Raw genomic sequence first — 20,999 nt, 5'->3', positions numbered from 1 at the left:
GTAGTCACATCTACAATACTATACACCCTCAGCTGTCATCAAGCAGGAGTCACATCTACAATACTATACACCCTTAGCGGTCATCAAGCAGGAGTCACATCTACAATACTATACACCCTCAGCTGTCATCAAGCAGGAGTCACATCTACAATACTATACACCCTCAGCTGTCATCAAGCAGGAGTCACATCTACAATACTATACACCCTCAGCTGTCAACAAGCTGTAGTCACATCTACAATACTATACACCCTCAGCTGTCATCAAGCAGGAGTCACATCTACAATACTATACACCCTTAGCGGTCATCAAGCAGGAGTCACATCTACAATACTATACACCCTCAGCTGTCATCAAGCAGGAGTCACATCTACAATACTATACACCCTCAGCTGTCATCAAGCAGGAGTCACATCTACAATACTATACACCCTCAGCTGTCATCAAGCTGTAGTCACATCTACAATACTATACACCCTCAGCTGTCATCAAGCAGTAGTCACATCTACAATACCATACACCCTCAGCTGTCATCAAGCAGTAGTCACATCTACAATACTATACACCCTTAGCGGTCATCAAGCAGGAGTCACATCTACAATACTATACACCCTCAGCTGTCATCAAGCTGTAGTCACATCTACAATACTATACACCCTCAGCTGTCATCAAGCTGTAGTCACATCTACAATACTATACACCCTCAGCTGTCATCAAGCAGGAGTCACATCTACAATACTATACACCCTTAGCGGTCATCAAGCAGGAGTCACATCTACAATACTATACACCCTCAGCTGTCATCAAGCAGGAGTCACATCTACAATACTATACACCCTCAGCTGTCATCAAGCAGGAGTCACATCTACAATACTATACACCCTCAGCTGTCATCAAGCAGGAGTCACATCTACAATACTATACACCCTCAGCTGTCATCAAGCAGGAGTCACATCCACAATACTATACACCCTCAGCTGTCATCAAGCAGGAGTCACATCTACAATACTATACACCCTCAGCTGTCATCAAGCAGGAGTCACATCCACAATACTATACACCCTCAGCTGTCATCAAGCAGGAGTCACATCTACAATACACCCTCAGCTGTCATCATTTAGGTGCCATCACATACAGACAACAGTATGCAGACAGACACTGATTTGACAAAATATTAGGAACACTTGCTCTTTCCGTGACATAGTTTTCACCTGGTCAGTCTATGATCCCTTATTGATGTCACACAACTGGGAAGCATTGGAGTCAACATGGGCCAGCATCCCTGTGGAACGCTTTTAAAACATTGTAGAGTCCCCGACGAATTGAGGCTGTTCTGAGGGGGAATATTCGGAAGGTGTTCCTAATGTTTGTTATACTCAATAGGCTACAGACGAGTAAACAAACTCTCTCACACAATAATATACTCCCCTCTCATCTTCTCTGTTGGCTATTCCCTAATAGGACCTGGTCATGTGACAGTTAACGGTCTGTTAATAGTAGAGGTCAACTGATTATGATTTTTCAATACCGATACCGATTATTGGAGGACCAAAAAAAGCCGATACCACAGTTTTTTTTAAATGTATGTAATAATGACAATTACAACAATACTGAATGAACACTTATTTTAACTTAATATAATACATCAATAAAATCAATTTAGCCTCAAATAAATAATGAAACATGTTAAATTTGGTTTAAATAATGCAAAAACAAAGTGTTGGAGAAGAAAGTAAAAGTGCAATATGTGCCATGTAAGAAAGCTAACGTTTCAGTTCCTTGCTCAGAACATGAGAACATATGAAAGCTGGTGGTTCCTTTTACCATGAGTCTTCAATATTCCCAGGTAAGAAGTTTTAGGTTGTAGTTATAGGAATTATAGGACTATTTCTCTCTCTACCATTTGTAATTCATATACCTTTGACTATTAGAGGTTTCTTATAGGCACTTTAGTATTGCCAGTGTAACAGTATAGCTTCCGTCCCTCTCCTCGCCCCTACCTGTGTTCGAACCAGGAACACAACGACAACAGCCACCATCGAAGCAGCGTTACCCATGCAGAGCAAGGGGAATAACTACTCCAAGTCTCAGAGCGAGTGACGCTTGAAACGCTATTAGCGCGCACCCCGCTAACTAGCTAGCCATTTCACATTGGTTACACAAGCCTAATCTTGGGAGTTGATGGGCTTGAAGTCATAAACAGGGCTTGAAGCTTGAAGCACAGCAAAGAGCTGCTGAATGAATGCTTACTAGCCTGCTGGTGCCTACCATCGCTCAGTCAGACTGCTCTATCAAATCATAGACTTAATTATAACATAACACACAGAAATAGGTCATTAATATGGTCGAATCCAGAAACTATCATCTCGAAAACAAGACGTTTATATTTTCAGTGAAATACAGAACCGTTTTTTTGTTTGTTTTTGTATTTTATCTAACGGGTGGCATCCATAAGTCTAAATATTCCTGTTACATTGCACAACCTTCAATGTTATGTCATAATTACGTAAAATTCTGGCAGATTAGGCTGCCCAAACTGTTGCATATACACTGACTCTGCATGCAATGAACTCAAAAGAAGTGACACAATTTCACCTGGTTAATATTGCCTGCTAACCTGGATTTCTTTTAGCTAAATATGCAGGTTTAAAAATATATACTTCTGTGTATTGATTTTAAGAAAGGCATTGATGTTTATGGTTAGGTACACATTGGAGTAAGGACAGTCCTTTTTCGTGAATACGCATCAATTATATGCAACGCAGAACACGCTAGATAAACTAGTAATATCATCAACCATAAACTAATGATTATGATTGATTGATTGTGTAATGCTAGCTAGCAACTTACCTTGGCTTACTGCATTCGCGTAACAGGCAGGCTCCTCGTGGAGTGCAATGAGAGGCAGGTGGTTAGAGCGTTGGACTAGTTGTAGGGTTGCAAGACTGTAAGGTTGCAAGATTGAATCCCCGAGCTGACAAGGTAAAAATCCATGGGTCTGCCCCTGAACAAGGCAGTTAACCCACCGTTCCTAGGCCGTCATTGAAAATAAGAATGTGTTCTTAACTGACTTGCCTAGTTAAATAAAGATTAAATAAAGGTGTAAAAAAAAATATATATAAAAAATACAGATTTCCCCAAAAATACAGATTGCCAACTTGAAATCGGCCCGAATTAATCGGCCATTCCGATTAATCGGTCGACCTCTAGTTAATAGGACCTGGTCATGTGACAGTTAACTGTCTGTTAATAGGACCTGGTCATGGGACTGTTAACTGTCTGTTAATAGGACCTGGTCATGGGACTGTTAACTGTCTGTTAATAGGACCTGGTCATGTGACAGTTAACTGTCTGTTAATAGGACCTGGTCATGTGACACTTAACTGTCTGTTAATAGGACCTGGTCATGTGACACTTAACTGTCTGTTAATAGGACCTGGTCATGTGACACTTAACTGTCTGTTAATAGGACCTGGTCATGTGACACTTAACTGTCTGTTAATAGGACCTGGTCATGTGACACTTAACTGTCCGTTAATAGGGACTGGTCATGGGACAGTTGACGGTCCCATAATAGGGCCTGGTCATGGGACAGTGGACGGTCCCCTATTAGGGCCTGGTTATGGGACAGTGGACGGTCCCCTAATAGGGCCTGGTCATGGGACAGTGGACGGTCCCCTAATAGGGCCTGGTCATGGGACAGTGGACGGTCCCCTAATAGGGCCTGGTCATGGGACAGTGGATGGTCCCCTAATAGGGCCTGGTCATGGGACAATGGACGGTCCCCTATTAGGGCCTGGTCATGGGACAGTGGACGGTCCCCTATTAGGGCCTGGTCATGGGACAGTGGACGGTCCCCTAATAGGGCCTGGTCATGGGACAGTGGACGGTCCCTTAATAGGGCCTGGTCATGGGACAGTGGACGGTCCCCTATTAGGGCCTGGTCATGGGACAGTGGACGGTCCCCTATTAGGGCCTGGTCATGGGACAGTGGACGGTCCCCTATTAGGGCCTGGTCATGGGACAGTGGACGGTCCCCTATTAGGGCCTGGTCATGGGACAGTGGACGGTCCCCTATTTGGGCCTGGTCATGGGACAGTGGACGGTCCCCTAATAGGGCCTGGTCATGGGACAGTGGACGGTCCCCTAATAGGGCCTGGTCATGGGACAGTTGACGGTCCCCTAATAGGGCCTGGTCATGGGACAGTGGACGGTCCCCTATTAGGGCCTGGTCATGGGACAGTGGACGGTCCCCTATTAGGGCCTGGTCATGGGACAGTGGACGGTCCCCTATTAGGGCCTGGTCATGGGACAGTGGACGGTCCCCTATTAGGGCCTGGTCATGGGACAGTGGACGGTCCCCTATTAGGGCCTGGTCATGGGACAGTGGACGGTCCCCTATTAGGGCCTGGTCATGGGACAGTGGACGGTCCCCTATTAGGGCCTGGTCATGGGACAATGGACGGTCCCCTAATAGGGCCTGGTCATGGGACAGTGGACGGTCCCCTAATAGGGCCTGGTTATGGGACAGTGGACGGTCCCCTAATAGGGCCTGGTTATGGGACAGTGGACGGTCCCCTAATAGGGCCTGGTTATGGGACGGAGCCAATCTCTGGCAGAGTGACGGCTCTAAATGGGTCATCACCACCATCAGTCACATCCTCACTGAGACACCGAAGCACGTGACACATTCACACACGCGCGCCGCCCAAAGGGCCTCTCCACTAATTAAAAACTTGGAAAAAGAGGACATCTGAGGACGCTGACACCATATCTCTTGCTTGCTCTCTTGCACTCTCCCTCTCTTCCCCTCTTCCCCCTCACCCCTCTCTCGCCCTCTCTCTCTCTCTATCCCTCTCTCTCTATCCCTCTCTCTCTCTCTATTCCTCTCTCTCACTCTCACACACACTCCTCACTATCAACCTCTCTACACACTACTGTATGTTCTATCTGAAAAAAGATATGCATCGTGCGCTAGGGTCAATAGCTCACTGCACACTACATGGCCCAAACCCTTACTGTCTGTGTTCTGTCCAGGTGGATAGTGGCAGGAAGTCAGTGTGTTTTTTAGGAGTCCAGACACCAAGCCACATTAAGGACAGGAAGTGGACCTTTTATTGTCTAGAGTCTTGTTAACTCAATTGGTTGGTTGGCCTGGTTTTCAGTTGCTCTGATATAACAAAGCCTTATTTTACTACCTGTTTACATGACATTTACTTGGACATTACATTGTAAAACTGCAGTCTTTCACTAGAAGGTACAAGGTGCTATAGTTACCATTTTATTTGAAGCAATTACCCAAAAGTACACACAGTCTTGGCTGTAATGAAAATGTGAAATCATTTGAAGAATTTTTACTGCTCTATTTGGAACTTGACCACTCTGGCCAGTGTCACCATGGTGATATGCAGCAGGTGGTTGTCATGCCATTGTGAGTGTGTGGCGGCTGTGCCCTCACGACCAGGTTGGGCCCCGGGCTTCAAGGCAGGTTGGGTAGGGGGTGCGTTTCTCTGTCTGAATGCTCTTTAAGCCTTCGGTGTCTGACTGGGATTGTGTGTTAAGCCTTGTCTGTGAGGCAGCAGACACACACTGCAGGACAATATACACTGCTCCAAAAATAAAGGGAACACTTAAACAACACAATGTAACTCCAAGTCAATCACACTTCTGTGAAATCAAACTGTCCACTTAGGAAGCAACACTGATTGACAATACATTTCACATGCTGTTGTGCAAATGGAATAGACAACAGGTGGAAATTATAGGCAATTAGCAAGACACCCCCAATAAAGGAGTGGTTCTGCAGGTGGTGACCACACTTCTCAGTTCCTATGCTTCCTGGCTGATGTTTTGGTCACTTTTGAATGCTGGCGGTGCTTTCACTCTAGTGGTAGCATGAGACGGAGTCTACAACCCACACAAGTGGCTCAGGTAGTGCAGTTCATCCAGGATGGCACATCAATGCGAGCTGTGGCAAGAAGGTTTGCTGTGTCTGTCAGCGTAGTGTCCAGAGCATGTAGGCGCTACCAGGAGACAGGCCAGTAAATCAGGAGACGTGGAGGAGGCCGTAGGAGGGAGACAACCCAGCAGCAGGACCGCTACCTCCGCCTTTGTGCAAGGAGGAGCAGGAGGAGCACTGCCAGTGCCCTGCAAAATGACCTCCAGCAGGCCACAAATGTGCATGTGTCTGCTCAAACGGTCAGAAACAGACTCCATGAGGGTGGTGTGAGGGCCCGACGTCCACAGATGGGGGTTGTGCTTCCAGCCCAACACTGTGCAGGACGTTTGGCATTTGCCAGAGAACACCAAGATTGGCAAATTCGCCACTGGCGCCCTGTGCTATTCACAGATGAAAGCAGGTTCACACTGAGCACATGTGACAGACGTGACAGTCTGGAGACGCTGTGGAGAACGTTCTGCTGCCTGCAACATCCTCCAGCATGACCGGTTTGGCGGTGGGTTAGTCATGGTGTGGGGTGGCATTTCTTTGGGAGGCCGCACAGCCCTCCATGTGCTCGCCAGAGGTAGCCTGACTGCCATTAGGTTCTGAGATGAGATCCTCAGACCCCTTGTGAGACCAAATGCTGGTGCGGTTGGCCCTGGGTTCCTCCTAATGCAAGACAATGCTAGACCTCATGTGGCTGGAGTGTGTCAGCAATTCCTGCAAGAGGAAGGCATTGATGCTATGGACTGGCCCGCCCATTCCCCAGACCTGAATCCAATTGAGCACATCTGGGACATCATGTCTCGCTCCATCCACCAACGCCACGTTGCACCACAGACTGTCCAGGAGTTGGCGGATGCTTTAGTCCAAGTCTGGGAGGAGATCCCTCAGGAGACCATCCGCCACCTCATCAGGATATTGCCCAGGTGTTGTAGGGAGGTCATACAGGCACATGGAGGCCACACACACTACTGAGCCTCATTTTGACTTGTTTTAAGGACATTACATCAAAGTTGGATCAGCCTGTAGTGTGGTTTTCCACTTTAATTTTGAGTGTGACTCCAAATCCAGACCTCCATGGGTTGATAAATTTCATTTCCACTGATAATTTTTGTGTGATTTTGTTGTCAGCACATTCAACTATGTAAAGAAAAAAGTATTTAATAAGAATATTTCATTCATTCAGATCTAGGATGTGTTATTTTAGTGTTCCCTTAATTTTTTTGAGCAGTGTATATCCCTTACCCCCTGTCTTTCTGTTATTTTAATATCCCCCTTGTCCTCTCTCCTCGCTTACTTTGAGATGTCACTTTGTAATATAAACTCAGCAGAAAAGGAAACTTCCCTTTTTCAGGATCCTGTCTTTCAAAGATAATTCATAAAAATCCAAATAACTTCACAGATCTTCATTGCAAAGGGTTCAAGCACTTCCCATGCTTGTTCAATGAACCATAAACAATTAATGAACATTCACCTTTGGAACGGTCGTTAAGACACTAACAGCTTAGACGGTAGGCAATTAAGGTCACAATTAGGAAAACTTGGGACACTAAAGAGGCCTTTCTACTGACTCTGAAAAACACCAAAATAAAGATGACCAGGGTCCCTGTTCATCTGCGTGTACGTGCCTTAGGCATGCAGCAAGGAGGCATGAGGACTGCAGATGTGGCCAGGGCAATACATTGCAATGTCCATACTGTGAGAAGCCTAAAACAGCGCTACAGGGAGACGGGACGGACAGCTGATCGTCCTCGCAGTGGCAGACCACGTGTAACAAGTACAGGATGGCAACAACAACTGCCTGAGTTACTCCAGGAACACACAATCCCTCCATCAGTGCTCAGACTGTCCGCAATAGGCTGAGAGAGGCTGGACTGAGGGCTTGTATGCCTGTTGTAAGGCAGGTCCTCACCAGACATCACCGGCAACAACGTCGCCTATGGGCAAAAACCCACCGTTGCTGGACCAGACAGGACTGGCAAAAAGTGCTCTTCACTGACAAGTCGCGGTTGTGTCTCACCAGGGGTGACGGTCAGATATGCGTTTATCGTAGAAGGAATGAGCATTACACCGAGGCCTGTACTCTGGAGCGGGATTGACTTGGAGGTGGAGGGTCCGTCATACTGAGCTTGTTGTCATTGCAGGAAATCTCAACGATGTACGTTACAGGGAAGAGATCCTCCTCCCTCATGTGGTACCCTTCCTGCAGGCTCCTTCTGACATGACCATCCAGCATGACAATGCCACCAGCCATACTGCTCGTTCTGTGCGTGATTTCCTGCAAGACAGGAATATCAGTGTTCCATGGCCAGGCAAGAGCCCGGATCGCAATCTCATTGAGCACGTCTGGGACCTGTTGGATCAGAGGGTGAGGGCTAGGGCCGTTCCCCCCAGAAATGTCTGGGAACTTGCAGGTGCCTTGGTGGAAGGGTGGGGTAACATCTCACAGCAAGAACTGGAAAATCTGGTGCAGTCCATGAGGAGGAGATGTTGTACTGCAGTACTTAATGCAGCAGGTGGCCACCCCAGATACTGACTGTTACTTTTGATTTTGACCCCCCCCCCTTTATTTCAGGGACACATTATTACATTTTTGTTAGTCACATGTCTGTTGTTGAATCTTATGTTCATACAAATGTTTACACATGTTAAGTTTGCTGAAAATAAACCCAGTTGACCGTGAGAGGACGTTTCTTGCTGAGTTTCGAACATTAAGTGCACCACGCCATCTCTTTCTCTTCTCTGTCTCTCTTTGTGTTTGTTGTGTTGATGATAATGTTCTCTCCCTCCAGGACACAGCCAGTCTGAAGGTGTGGCCCAGCACCAGTCCCAGTGAGCTGATGGAACAGGCATTGAGGAAATGGCTAACGACCCACGGCCCCGAGGAGGAGGGACGCCAGGCCGAGCAGTATGTTCTGAGGGTCAGCGATAAGCTGGAGTTCCTCTGTGGAGACCACCCCCTCATACAGTACAAGGTGACCCCTTACTCGTAGGCTAAACTTCAGTGCATACAGTGCAAAGGGACCCTAATGTTGCCCAATGAACCCTTCACCTTTAACCCCTAAACCCTCTGTAGAGTGCTTTCTTACCATCAAATTGCTCCCTTTCTCAATCTCTTAACCTCAAGTTTCTGTGCTGTGCTGACCTCAACCATTCCTTAATGATTAATATCATAATTAGTAAACTCTCTTCGACCGTAACGGTTAATGTTCCAGTCTCAATGTTCCAACGTCAGAGAGTGTGTAGTGAGCTGTCAGGTTAGGTTTGAGGAATGTCTTTAGGTTATGACCATAACCCCGGTTCTCTGATAGTAAGAGTGAGGTATTTTACTTATGGGATACGCCCCCAGCGTATTCGTCAGAAGCCTTTATTACACTAAGCCAACCATGATTGGCTGGATGTTGAGATGTGTGCGTCGGGGAAGGGTGTCCCTCCTACCCTATAAAAGGTCTCTATAAAATAATCTTTCAAAAATAAGCAACTCCTTTTCCTCGCTCCTGCAATGAGGGTGTTCTGGTGAAATACCTCACTCATACTATCAGAGAACTGGGGTTACAGTCGTAACCTAACGTTCTCTTTCAAGTATTCATTTCGGTATTTCACTTATGGTATAATCTGATTCCCGTATTGCCAGACAAGCTTATCCTGACGACCTACTGCACTGTGCTGTATATCACACACATTGGCTTTGCCCCTCAGAAGATCCTACACGTAAAGCGGTATGCGCCAGGGTCAGTGCAGAGACCTGTAGCCATTCCTCCAGTGGAATGAGCCCATAGGCCAGCAGGAGACTGAAGACCCTTACTTGTGTAGGCCAAAGTGATAGCCTCCACTATCCAGTGGGAGAGGCCTTGTTTAGTGAGGGCTTTATCTGTGAGGTTTTGCCCAGGAAACAAACAGCTGATCACATTTTCTAAACCCCTTGGTGTTGTCCATGTAGATGTGCAGAGCGCGGACTGGACACAACATATGCAGCCGTTGATGTTCTGGAGAGGGAAACGGTGGGGGGTAAAAATCTTCCAGCTCAACGGGAAGACGCATCAAAGATGGATTCATAATCTTAGGGATAAAGGCGCGGTTAGGCCACAATCATACCCTATTGTTACCGGTGCAAATTGTGCGCATGACGAGTGCAATGAGAGTGCGTGAATGTCAATCACACTCTTGTCGGAGGCCAATGCTAGTAATAGCCTGGTCTTAAATGAAAGCATCTTCAGTTCCACCTGATCCAGGGGCTCAAAAGGCTGTTGGCATAGAGCATCCAAAACAACTGATAAATACCATGACGGGGCCAAATGTTTGGACACTGGACACACACGACGTGCACACTTCATAAAACGGGCGACGAGGGGGTGTTTCCCCACTGTCGTGCTCCCAAAACCTACATGACAAGCCAAAATGGCTGCTAGATATACCTTAATAGAAAAAGCATTTCCTTTTTCAAATAATTCCTTTTATAAGCAACAGAATTACCAGGACAGAGCACTGGAATGGCACTGTCTGTGATTTAGTGCACCATTCCTCAAACACGCACCATTTACAATCATAAAGGGACCTGGTGGATGAGGCTCTAGCACTCTGAATAGTCTAAATGACATTTTAGGGAAGCCCGGCAGTGTTCAAGTTGCACCATCAACGGGCCAGGCCCAGAGTGCCAACCGTTCCAGGTGAGGATGGACAATCTCCCCTTCTGCCTGGCACTGTAGGTCCCGATGCAAGGGAAGGGGCCACGGGTGGCCGCATAGTAGTTGAGTGCTCTCCACTAGCCAGTGTTTCTCTGGCCAATGTGGCACTATTAGTATGAGAGAGAGGGTAGGGGAAATCAGGGCCAGTGGGTGGGAATGCATACAGGAGGATGTGTGGTCACTCGTGCGCCAACACATCCACTCCCCTGAATGTATCCTGATCCCTCAGGGAAAAGAACAATGGACATAAAGATCCACTGCTGGCATGCTGAGGTGCATCCAAACCTGATTGGCTGCCTCTGGGTGGAGCTTCCACTCTCCATAGAGGATTCCCCCTGGCAAGTAAATCTTCCCCCAGATTCAATACTCCCGGTACATGAGTAGCTCTCAGTGACTGGAGATGCACACTGCCACATAATCAGTCTGTGTGTAAGTGAGGGGATCGCAATCTGTTTATGTACTCCACAACAGTGGTATTGTCTGTTCTGACTAGATCATGACGACCCTCCAGAAATGGGAGGAACAACTTTAATGCTAAGGACTTCCAGTCAGTTTATCTGAGTAGAACGGAGATGGGGTCTCCATACCCCGTTGACTGTTCTGCCATCGTGGGACGCACCCCAACCCGAGAGAGATCTATGGAGATCTGTACACAGTGATGTTTGTAATGTATTGGGCTCAGAACTAGAGAGGAGACCTAGCTGCCTCAGGCACGTTTTCAAAGGCACCAGGTTCCTTCTGCCTAGCACTGTTTCGCAATCTTGGAATGTTCTTATACATTCCACTGAAAGGCAAGCTTTGAATGATACTGAATCTAGGATTAAACCTAGGAAAGAGTCTGCATGGGAATCAGAATGCTCTTTACTGTGTTTATTCTGAAACCTAGAAATGTCAGGTGTTCCAAAAGTAGCTGACTGTGTTCTAAGACCTCTTGTCTCGATTGCGCGCACAGCAGCCAATCGTCTATGTACATCATCAACTGAATGCCCCTCTCTGAGTGGGGCTATGGCTGCCTTGGTACACTTTGTAAAAACACAAGGTGACAGTTAGGCCGAAGGAGTACCAGAAATTCATAGATTACACCTTGAAAAGCGAATCTGAGAAATTTCCTGTGAGGAGGGTATATTGAGATGTGAAAATAAGTGTCCTTCAGGTCAATGTATACGAACCAATTGCCTGGGTGCACAGAACGTATACTTTCCCATGTGCCTGTTCAGAGCACGTAGATCTAGGATCGGGCGTATGGGTCCTTGGTGCCATGGGTGGGAAGGGAGGCTTCTTAGACCAGGGGATCCAAGGTTCTCTGCTGCCCTGAGCTCCCAGCCTGGGGGGCTGGACGTCTGGAGATTTTAAAGGTTGAGGGGGGTCGACCTGCTGCAGCCTGGGTGAAGGTGTGGCGAGGCACTGTGCTGTGTCTTCCTGGGCAGACAGCTGAAGGGCTTCACCCTCCCTCCTTTTCCTCCACTCACCGTTTCTGCATCATCTCGACAGTGTGGTAACACAGATCTCATCCCACAGACCCAGGCTCCGGTGTGACCATTAGTGCCTCTTGTAGCTCAGCTTGGTATACCGAGAGCCCTCACCGCTGTGGCGACCAACCTGTAGACCTTCTCTGTTGCAGAGGACTGGAAGTGCTCGTACTTGGTTGGTAAGGTGGGGCCAGTTGAGGTCATGGAGGACTTCTGGCTGGGGTGTAGATGGGAAGGCACCAGGGGTTCAATGATGGGCATGTGGGCAAGCCCAATCCCTGCCATGTCAACACAGTCCAACACCGACCCACCTTGGACGGAGTTCTTGGTGTACTCCAGTACAGGTAACCTCCTCCAGGCATTCTGGGAAGACTGGTAGTTATTGCCTGGCTGCCCGTTTGGGTAGCCTCTTACCATCGTAGCTGGATGTGGTGGTCTCTGCTACTGCATTGGGACAGGGAATCACCAGTTTATTAGCAGCGTGTTTGCACACGTTCTGCAGGTCCACATCGAGTTCCAGTGTTGATGGCTCCCCGCCTGCGTGCCCTGTTTCGGATTCCCCGGCGGGAGGCTTCGTGGCCTGGCCTGAGGGGATGAAGAAGTCTTCGTTTCCATCCGATTCCAAAAGGAGTTATCGCCTCTAATCAGGAAGCCCGGCAGGGATGCGTCAAGGTGGTTGTTGGAGTCCTCAACAGCGGGACAATGGCGTCGAGCTGGTCGCCCCAGCTAGCACTAGCCGCCACGTTTTCACGTGGGGATATCCATCGCCTCTGGTGAGTCGCCGGCTCCCATGTTAGGGTCCTGTTGACTCAGGCTAGCTTGGCGTGCTAGCCTGCGACGGAGGCTCTTCACAGTGAAGAGGGCACAGTGTGGACAGGAGACCGGGGAGGATAAGGTAAGCGGAGCACACAGAGTGGGTGTCTTTGGCCGATATCTTGTTTCCACAGGAGCAGATTCATGCCGGGAGCTTCTCCTCGTTTGGGGAGGGAGATGTTTTTGTCACCATAGCTTAGATCCTATGTTTTTAGCTGTCAGAAAAGAGTAGCGTGGTAGGCTAGTCCGATAGCTAGTGATTTAGTGGGTTATCTCTGACGCTGGCACTCGTGATGTCCGGATACTGTTTCTGAAACAACAGGTTACAAAAGATAGCTTGCTGTCGGTAGTAAAAACTGTTCTTGTCTAAGTAAAACCACAGACGCTAGCTAGTGAATAATTGTATATAATAATCATTTTCCTCTATGGTGAAGGAAAAGGAAAATTGTGACCACCGCACAGTCCTGAGAATAGAGCCTGGCGAGCTAATTGTAAGCTCACATCTGTGGACAGTTTAGCTAGTTCTGGAAAATGCAGTTGTGTCGAGGTAAGCTTTCTGATGAAAAGCGAGAAGAGGTGTTTGAATGGCTCAGACGCTGCTCAACCATGGCTGGGGTAGTGTTATAAAGGCTTCTGACGAATACGCTGGGGACGAATACGCTGGGGACGTATTCCATAAGTGGAATACCGAAACGAAAACTTGAAAGAGAACTCCTTGTGTTTAGCCATAAACAAGACTCAGTGATCCAGAAACAGTCATTTGACTCCTGTCCTAATAACGCCTCATTAATAACACTGTCTTCCTCGAACACATTACTGTTACTCTCAAACCTGGTAGATGTGTATGACTGAATCCATATGTGTATGAGTGTGTGTGTGTTTCTGTGTGTGTGTGCGTGTGATGAAGCAGACTCTGACCATTACGCCCTGCAGAAATGGGTCCGGACCCATTTATTCTCGTTCACGGAAAAGTGTTTAGAACCAGGAACCATCTGATCTACATAGGTCATGTCTATACATTAGATGTGGGTTACCTTCCATCTGTCTGATTTCCTCTCTTTGACCTCTCATCCCTCAGTGTGTGTACTCTCCTCTCCCTCTTCCGTCCTCTCCTCAGAACATATGGACTTGTGTGATGTATCTCTGTTTGGGTGTGTGGTGTTTGTGTGTGCGCGCCATTCACATTTGTAAGAGGTGGCAGGTAGCCTAGCGGTTAAGAGCGTTGGGCCAGTAACCGAAAGGTTTCTGGTTCCAATTCCCCGAGCCGACTAGGTGAAAATCTAGCAAGGCACTCAACCCTAAAATGTACATTTGGATACAGACGGCATAAAGAATGGTACTCTGTATTAACTCCTCTCTTCTCTGTCCCAGTACATCAAAGCTTGTCTCCAGGCTAAGGAGTGTCCCCACCTGACCCTGGTCCAGGTCAGCACTGTCCAGGCCATGTTCGAGAAGGAGATCTCGGCCATCGGGGCTGTTGTCAACCGAAAGAGCTCAAACCCTCCCTTACCCCTGCCCCCCAAGAGGAGGGGACCCTCGGTCAGTTACACTCTTTCTCTGTGTGTGTGTGTGTGTGTGTGTGTGTGTGTGTGTGTGTGTGTGTGTGCGTGCGTATAGGTGCAGGTATGTGTTAGTGAGTCTTTTATGACATTTCGCCTGGTCCTAAAGGTCAGGTGCAGTTGAATTGCTCATTAAGGCTTAATTGCACAGTACCATGACGACTACATCCCACGGTGACAGGTGACATCTAACAGTAAATGACACACATGACAATCATTAGCACTTCAAATGTCAATCATCACAACTAAATGTCAACATCAACAAGACTGCATCTGCACTGATCTGAAAAGAAGAAAGATGGCGGTCAAACAGTGATGTCTTGTGGTAGTTGGACGCTTGAAGTAGGGCTTCAAGCACAACAAGCCTGTTTACCCAGCAGCTCTCCAGTAGAGCTTTGTTCTAGGTAGTGAGGAGATGTTGAGAGAAGGACAGGCTGTTCTTGTGGTGGTGTACTGTAATCAGACATTACAAACATATACATGCACTCTGTCACATAGACACTGACCTAAATGCACAAACACTGACATACAGTACACATACAAGTACACATTAAGTGTAAACGCACTCGTTTACACTTACAAAAACAAAATGTTCTTTACACACACACACACACACGCAGAGAGAGCTAGTGGACAGCAGGAAGTGTGCTGCTTATTCATGTTTGTGGGCTGTAGCTGAGGGCCAGTCATGTGGAGTGTTTTTCCTGCTGTGCTGACCCTCGTAAATCTACTCTGCTTGACAACAGTTTGACTCGCCCAACTTTCAGTGTGTGTGTTATTCCTACAGTAAATGATGTTCTCCTTGCGTACTCATGAAAATATTTCTCTCCTCGCTCTTTCCTCCTCCCTCTGTTCCTCTCCTCTTCCCTCTGTTCCTCTCCTCTTCCCTCTGTTCCTCTCCTCTTCCCTCTGTTCCTCTCCTCTTCCCTCTGTTCCTCTTCTCTTCCCTCTGTTCCTCTTCTCTTCCCTCTGTTCCTCTCCTCTTCCCTCTGTTCCTCTCCTCTTCCCTCTGTTCCTCTCCTCTTCCCTCTGTTCCTCTCCTCTTCCCTCTGTTCCTCTCCTCTTCCCTCTGTTCCTCTCCTCTTCCCTCTGTTCCTCTCCTCTTCCCTCTGTTCCTCTCCTCTCCTTCTCTGTTCCTCTCCTCTTCCCTCTGTTCCTCTTCTCTTCCCTCTGTTCCTCTCCTTCTCTGTCCTCTGTTCCTCTTCTCTCTGTTCCTCTCCTTCTCTATTCCTCTCCTCTTGCCTCTGTTCCTCTCCTCTTCCCTCTGTTCCTCTTCTCTTCCCTCTGTTCCTCTTCTCTTCCCTCTGTTCCTCTTCTCTTCCCTCTGTTCCTCTTCTCTTCCTTCTGTTCCTCTTCTCTTCCCTCTGTTCCTCTCCTTCTCTTCCCTCTGTTCCTCTCCTTCTCTGTCCTCTGTTCCTCTTCTCTTCCCTCTGTTCCTCTTCTCTTCCCTCTGTTCCTCTTCTCTTCCCTCTGTTCCTCTTCTCTTCCCTCTGTTCCTCTTCTCTTCCCTCTGTTCCTCTCCTTCTCTATCCTCTGTTCCTCTCCTTCTCTGTCCTCTCTTCCCTCTGATCCTCTTCTCTTCCCTCTGTTCCTCTTCTCTTCCCTCTGTTCCTCTTCTCTTCCCTCTGTTCCTCTTCTCTTCCCTCTGTTCCTATTCTCTTCCCTCTGTTCCTATTCTCTTCCCTCTGTTCCTCTCCTTCTCTGTCCTCTGTTCCTCTTCTCTTCCCTCTGTTCCTCTTCTCTTCCCTCTGTTCCTCTTCTCTTCCCTCTGTTCCTCTTCTCTTCCCTCTGTTCCTCTCCTTCTCTGTCCTCTGTTCCTCTTCTCTTCCCTCTGTTCCTCTTCTCTTCCCTCTGTTCCTCTTCTCTTCCTCTGTTCCTCTTCTCTTCCTCTGTTCCTCTTCTCTTCCCTCTGTTCCTCTTCTCTTCCCTCTGTTCCTCTCCTTCTCTGTCCTCTGTTCCTCTTCTCTCTGTTCCTCTCCTTCTCTATTCCTCTCCTCTTGCCTCTGTTCCTCTCCTCTTCCCTCTGTTCCTCTTCTCTTCCCTCTGTTCCTCTTCTCTTCCCTCTGTTCCTCTTCTCTTCCCTCTGTTCCTCTCCTTCTCTTCCCTCTGTTCCTCTTCTCTTCCTTCTGTTCCTCTTCTCTTCCCTCTGTTCCTCTTCTCTTCCCTCTGTTCCTCTCCTTCTCTTCCCTCTGTTCCTCTTCTCTTCCTTCTGTTCCTCTTCTCTTCCCTCTGTTCCTCTTCTCTTCCTTCTGTTCCTCTTCTCTTCCCTCTGTTCCTCTTCTCTTCCCTCTGTTCCTCTTCTCTTCCCTCTGTTCCTCTCCTTCTCTTCCCTCTGTTCCTCTTCTCTGTCCTCTGTTCCTCTTCTCTTCCTTCTGTTCCTCTTCTCTTCCCTCTGTTCCTCTCCTTCTCTTCCCTCTGTTCCTCTCCTTCTCTTCCCTCTGTTCCTCTCCTTCTCTGTCCTCTGTTCCTCTTCTCTTCCCTCTGTTCCTCTTTTCTTCCCTCTGTTCCTCTTCTCTTCCCTCTGTTCCTCTTCTCTTCCCTCTGTTCCTCTTCTCTTCCCTCTGTTCCTCTTCTCTTCCCTCTGTTCCTCTCCTTCTCTGTCCTCTCTTCCCTCTGTTCCTCTTCTCTTCCCTCTGTTCCTCTTCTCTTCCCTCTGTTCCTCTTCTCTTCCCTCTGTTCCTCTTCTCTTCCCTCTGTTCCTCTTCTCTTCCCTCTGTTCCTCTCCTTCTCTGTCCTCTCTTCCCTCTGATCCTCTTCTCTTCCCTCTGTTCCTCTTCTCTTCCCTCTGTTCCTCTTCTCTTCCCTCTGTTCCTCTTCTCTTCCCTCTGTTCCTTTCCTTCTCTGTCCTCTGTTCCTCTTCTCTTCCCTCTGTTCCTCTTCTCTTCCCTCTGTTCCTCTCCTTCTCTGTCCTCTGTTCCTCTTCTCTCTGTTCCTCTCCTTCTCTATTCCTCTCCTCTTGCCTCTGTTCCTCTCCTCTTCCCTCTGTTCCTCTTCTCTTCCCTCTGTTCCTCTTCTCTTCCCTCTGTTCCTCTTCTCTTCCCTCTGTTCCTCTTCTCTTCCTTCTGTTCCTCTTCTCTTCCCTCTGTTCCTCTTCTCTTCCTTCTGTTCCTCTTCTCTTCCCTCTGTTCCTCTCCTTCTCTGTCCTCTGTTCCTCTTCTCTTCCCTCTGTTCCTCTTCTCTTCCCTCTGTTCCTCTTCTCTTCCCTCTGTTCCTCTTCTCTTCCCTCTGTTCCTCTTCTCTTCCCTCTGTTCCTCTCCTTCTCTATCCTCTGTTCCTCTCCTTCTCTGTCCTCTCTTCCCTCTGATCCTCTTCTCTTCCCTCTGTTCCTCTTCTCTTCCCTCTGTTCCTCTTCTCTTCCCTCTGTTCCTCTTCTCTTCCCTCTGTTCCTCTTCTCTTCCCTCTGTGCCTCTTCTCTTCCCTCTGTTCCTCTTCTCTTCCCTCTGTTCCTCTTCTCTTCCCTCTGTTCCTCTCCTTCACTGTCCTCTGTTCCTCTTCTCTTCCCTCTGATCCTCTTCTCTTCCCTCTGTTCCTCTTCTCTTCCCTCTGTTCCTCTCCTCTTCCCTCTGTTCCTCTTCTCTTCCCTCTGTTCCTCTTCTCTTCCCTCTGTTCCTCTTCTCTTCCCTCTGTTCCTCTTCTCTTCCCTCTGTTCCTCTTCTCTTCCCTCTGTTCCTCTTCTCTTCCCTCTGTTCCTCTTCTCTTCCCTCTGTTCCTCTTCTCTTCCCTCTGTTCCTCTCCTTCACTGTCCTCTGTTCCTCTTCTCTTCCCTCTGTTCCTCTTCTCTTCCCTCTGTTCCTCTTCTCTTCCCTCTGTTCCTCTTCTCTTCCCTCTGTTCCTCTCCTTCACTGTCCTCTGTTCCTCTTCTCTTCCCTCTGTTCCTCTTCTCTTCCCTCTGTGCCTCTTCTCTTCCCTCTGTTCCTCTTCTCTTCCCTCTGTTCCTCTTCTCTTCCCTCTGTTCCTCTCCTTCTCTATCCTCTGTTCCTCTCCTTCTCTGTCCTCTCTTCCCTCTGATCCTCTTCTCTTCCCTCTGTTCCTCTTCTCTTCCCTCTGTTCCTCTTCTCTTCCCTCTGTTCCTCTTCTCTTCCCTCTGTTCCTCTTCTCTTCCCTCTGTGCCTCTTCTCTTCCCTCTGTTCCTCTTCTCTTCCCTCTGTTCCTCTTCTCTTCCCTCTGTTCCTCTCCTTCACTGTCCTCTGTTCCTCTTCTCTTCCCTCTGATCCTCTTCTCTTCCCTCTGTTCCTCTTCTCTTCCCTCTGTTCCTCTCCTCTTCCCTCTGTTCCTCTTCTCTTCCCTCTGTTCCTCTTCTCTTCCCTCTGTTCCTCTTCTCTTCCCTCTGTTCCTCTTCTCTTCCCTCTGTTCCTCTTCTCTTCCCTCTGTTCCTCTTCTCTTCCCTCTGTTCCTCTTCTCTTCCCTCTGTTCCTCTCCTTCTCTATCCTCTGTTCCTCTTCTCTTCCCTCTGTTCCTCTCCTTCTCTATCCTCTGTTCCTCTCCTTCTCTGTCCTCTCTTCCCTCTGATCCTCTTCTCTTCCCTCTGTTCCTCTTCTCTTCCCTCTGTTCCTCTTCTCTTCCCTCTGTTCCTCTTCTCTTCCCTCTGTTCCTCTTCTCTTCCCTCTGTTCCTCTTCTCTTCCCTCTGTTCCTCTCCTTCACTGTCCTCTGTTCCTCTTCTCTTCCCTCTGTTCCTCTTCTCTTCCCTCTGTGCCTCTTCTCTTCCCTCTGTTCCTCTTCTCTTCCCTCTGTTCCTCTTCTCTTCCCTCTGTTCCTCTTCTCTTCCCTCTGTTCCTCTTCTCTTCCCTCTGTTCCTCTCCTTCTCTGTCCTCTGTTCCTCTCCTCTTCCCTCTGTTCCTCTTCTCTTCCCTCTGTTCCTCTTCTCTTCCCTCTGTTCCTCTTCTCTTCCCTCTGTTCCTCTCCTTCTCTGTCCTCTGTTCCTCTTCTCTTCCCTCTGATCCTCTTCTCTTCCCTCTGTTCCTCTTCTCTTCCCTCTGTTCCTCTCCTTCTCTGTCCTCTGTTCCTCTTCTCTTCCCTCTGATCCTCTTCTCTTCCCTCTGTTCCTCTCCTTCTCTGTCCTCTGTTCCTATCCTTCTTTCCTCATTCCTCTTCTTCTCTTTCCTCTGTAACTCTTCTGTTCTTTGACCTTTGTAGCAAGTGAATACGTGTGTATGGGAGGTGTCCACCCCGTTTAAGATTGTCCTAATCAAAGGCAGCAAGGTGAACGCTGAGGAGACCGCCAAGGTAACCACTGATGATGTGAACTTGCAAACCTGGAATTTTTGTTGCATCTTTGGTGTTTGCACTATAACCCATAGTCAGTAGAACACTGTTATCTCTCACGATCACCGTATTCTGGTGAACCCCTTGTCGCCCCCCCCCAGGTCCAGGTGCGTGCAGGCTTGTTCCACGGCACAGAGTTGTTATGCAAGCCGGCGGTGAGCAGCGAGAGCAGTGGACGCTCGGAACACGTGTGGAACCTCACGCTAGAGTTCGACATCACTGTGAGCGACCTGCCGCGCATGGCCCGCCTCTGCTTCGCCGTCTACGCCGTCATGGACAAGGTCAAGAAGCAGAAGTCTACCAAGAACGCCCACATCAACAAGTACCAGACCATCCGCAAAGCCGGCAAAGTGGTATGTCAAACACAAAGCACAGGCATACTCACACACACACACACACACACACACAGAGACATTTAATATGCATCTCTGTCCCCTCTCTCGTGCTTGCTGTCTCTCTCTCTGTCTCTCTCTCTCTGTCTCTGCAGCACTACCCTGTAGCCTGGGTGAACACCATGGTGTTTGACTATAAAGGACAGCTGAAGACTGGAGATATCATCCTTCACAGCTGGTCTTCCTTTCCTGGTGAGCACACACACACACACACACACACCTTCATGCACTTTACAAACACTTTAATTAACCTATACACACACACACACACACACACAGACCTTCATGCACTTTACAAACACTTTAATTAACCTATATACACACACACACACACACACACCTTCATGCACTTTACAAACACTTTAATTAACCTATACACACACACACACACACACCTTCATGCACTTTACACACACTTTAATTAACCTATACACACACACACACCTTCATGCACTTTACAAACAGTTTAATTAACCTATACACACACACACACACCCTCATGCACTTTACAAATACTTTAATTAACCTATACACACACACACACACACACACCCTCATGCACTTTACAAACACTTTAATTAACCTATATACACACACACACACACACACACACCCTCATGCACTTTACAAACACTTTAATTAACCTATATACACACACACACACACACACACACCCTCATGCACTTTACAAACACTTTAATTAACCTATATACACACACACACACACACACACACACACACTCATGCACTTTACAAACACTTTAATTAACCTATACACACACACACAACTTCATGCACTTTACAAACACTTTAATTAACCTATACACACACACACACACACCCTCATGCACTTTACAAACACTTTAATTAACCT

The 20,999-nt window shown here is 47.9% G+C and overlaps 1 protein-coding gene across 3 annotated transcripts in view; it reads left to right on the top strand.

Moving 5' to 3' along the window:
• The window catches only part of LOC115136609 (phosphatidylinositol 4,5-bisphosphate 3-kinase catalytic subunit beta isoform-like), a 101,364-nt gene that overhangs the window by 69,339 nt on the left and 11,026 nt on the right, over positions 1-20,999 (top strand). For all 3 annotated transcript variants that reach the window (XM_065024312.1, XM_065024311.1, XM_065024313.1), the window contains 5 exons: positions 8,737-8,919; positions 14,283-14,450; positions 19,605-19,694; positions 19,835-20,086; positions 20,221-20,317. In XM_065024312.1, coding sequence (XP_064880384.1) covers positions 8,737-8,919; positions 14,283-14,450; positions 19,605-19,694; positions 19,835-20,086; positions 20,221-20,317 — 790 coding nt within the window. The remainder of the gene's footprint in view (positions 1-8,736; positions 8,920-14,282; positions 14,451-19,604; positions 19,695-19,834; positions 20,087-20,220; positions 20,318-20,999) is intronic.

The sequence above is a fragment of the Oncorhynchus nerka genome, linkage group LG11, assembly GCF_034236695.1.
Source record: "Oncorhynchus nerka isolate Pitt River linkage group LG11, Oner_Uvic_2.0, whole genome shotgun sequence".
Lineage (NCBI taxonomy): Eukaryota > Metazoa > Chordata > Actinopteri > Salmoniformes > Salmonidae > Oncorhynchus > Oncorhynchus nerka.
This window is presented reverse-complemented; position numbering and strand designations above follow the sequence as displayed.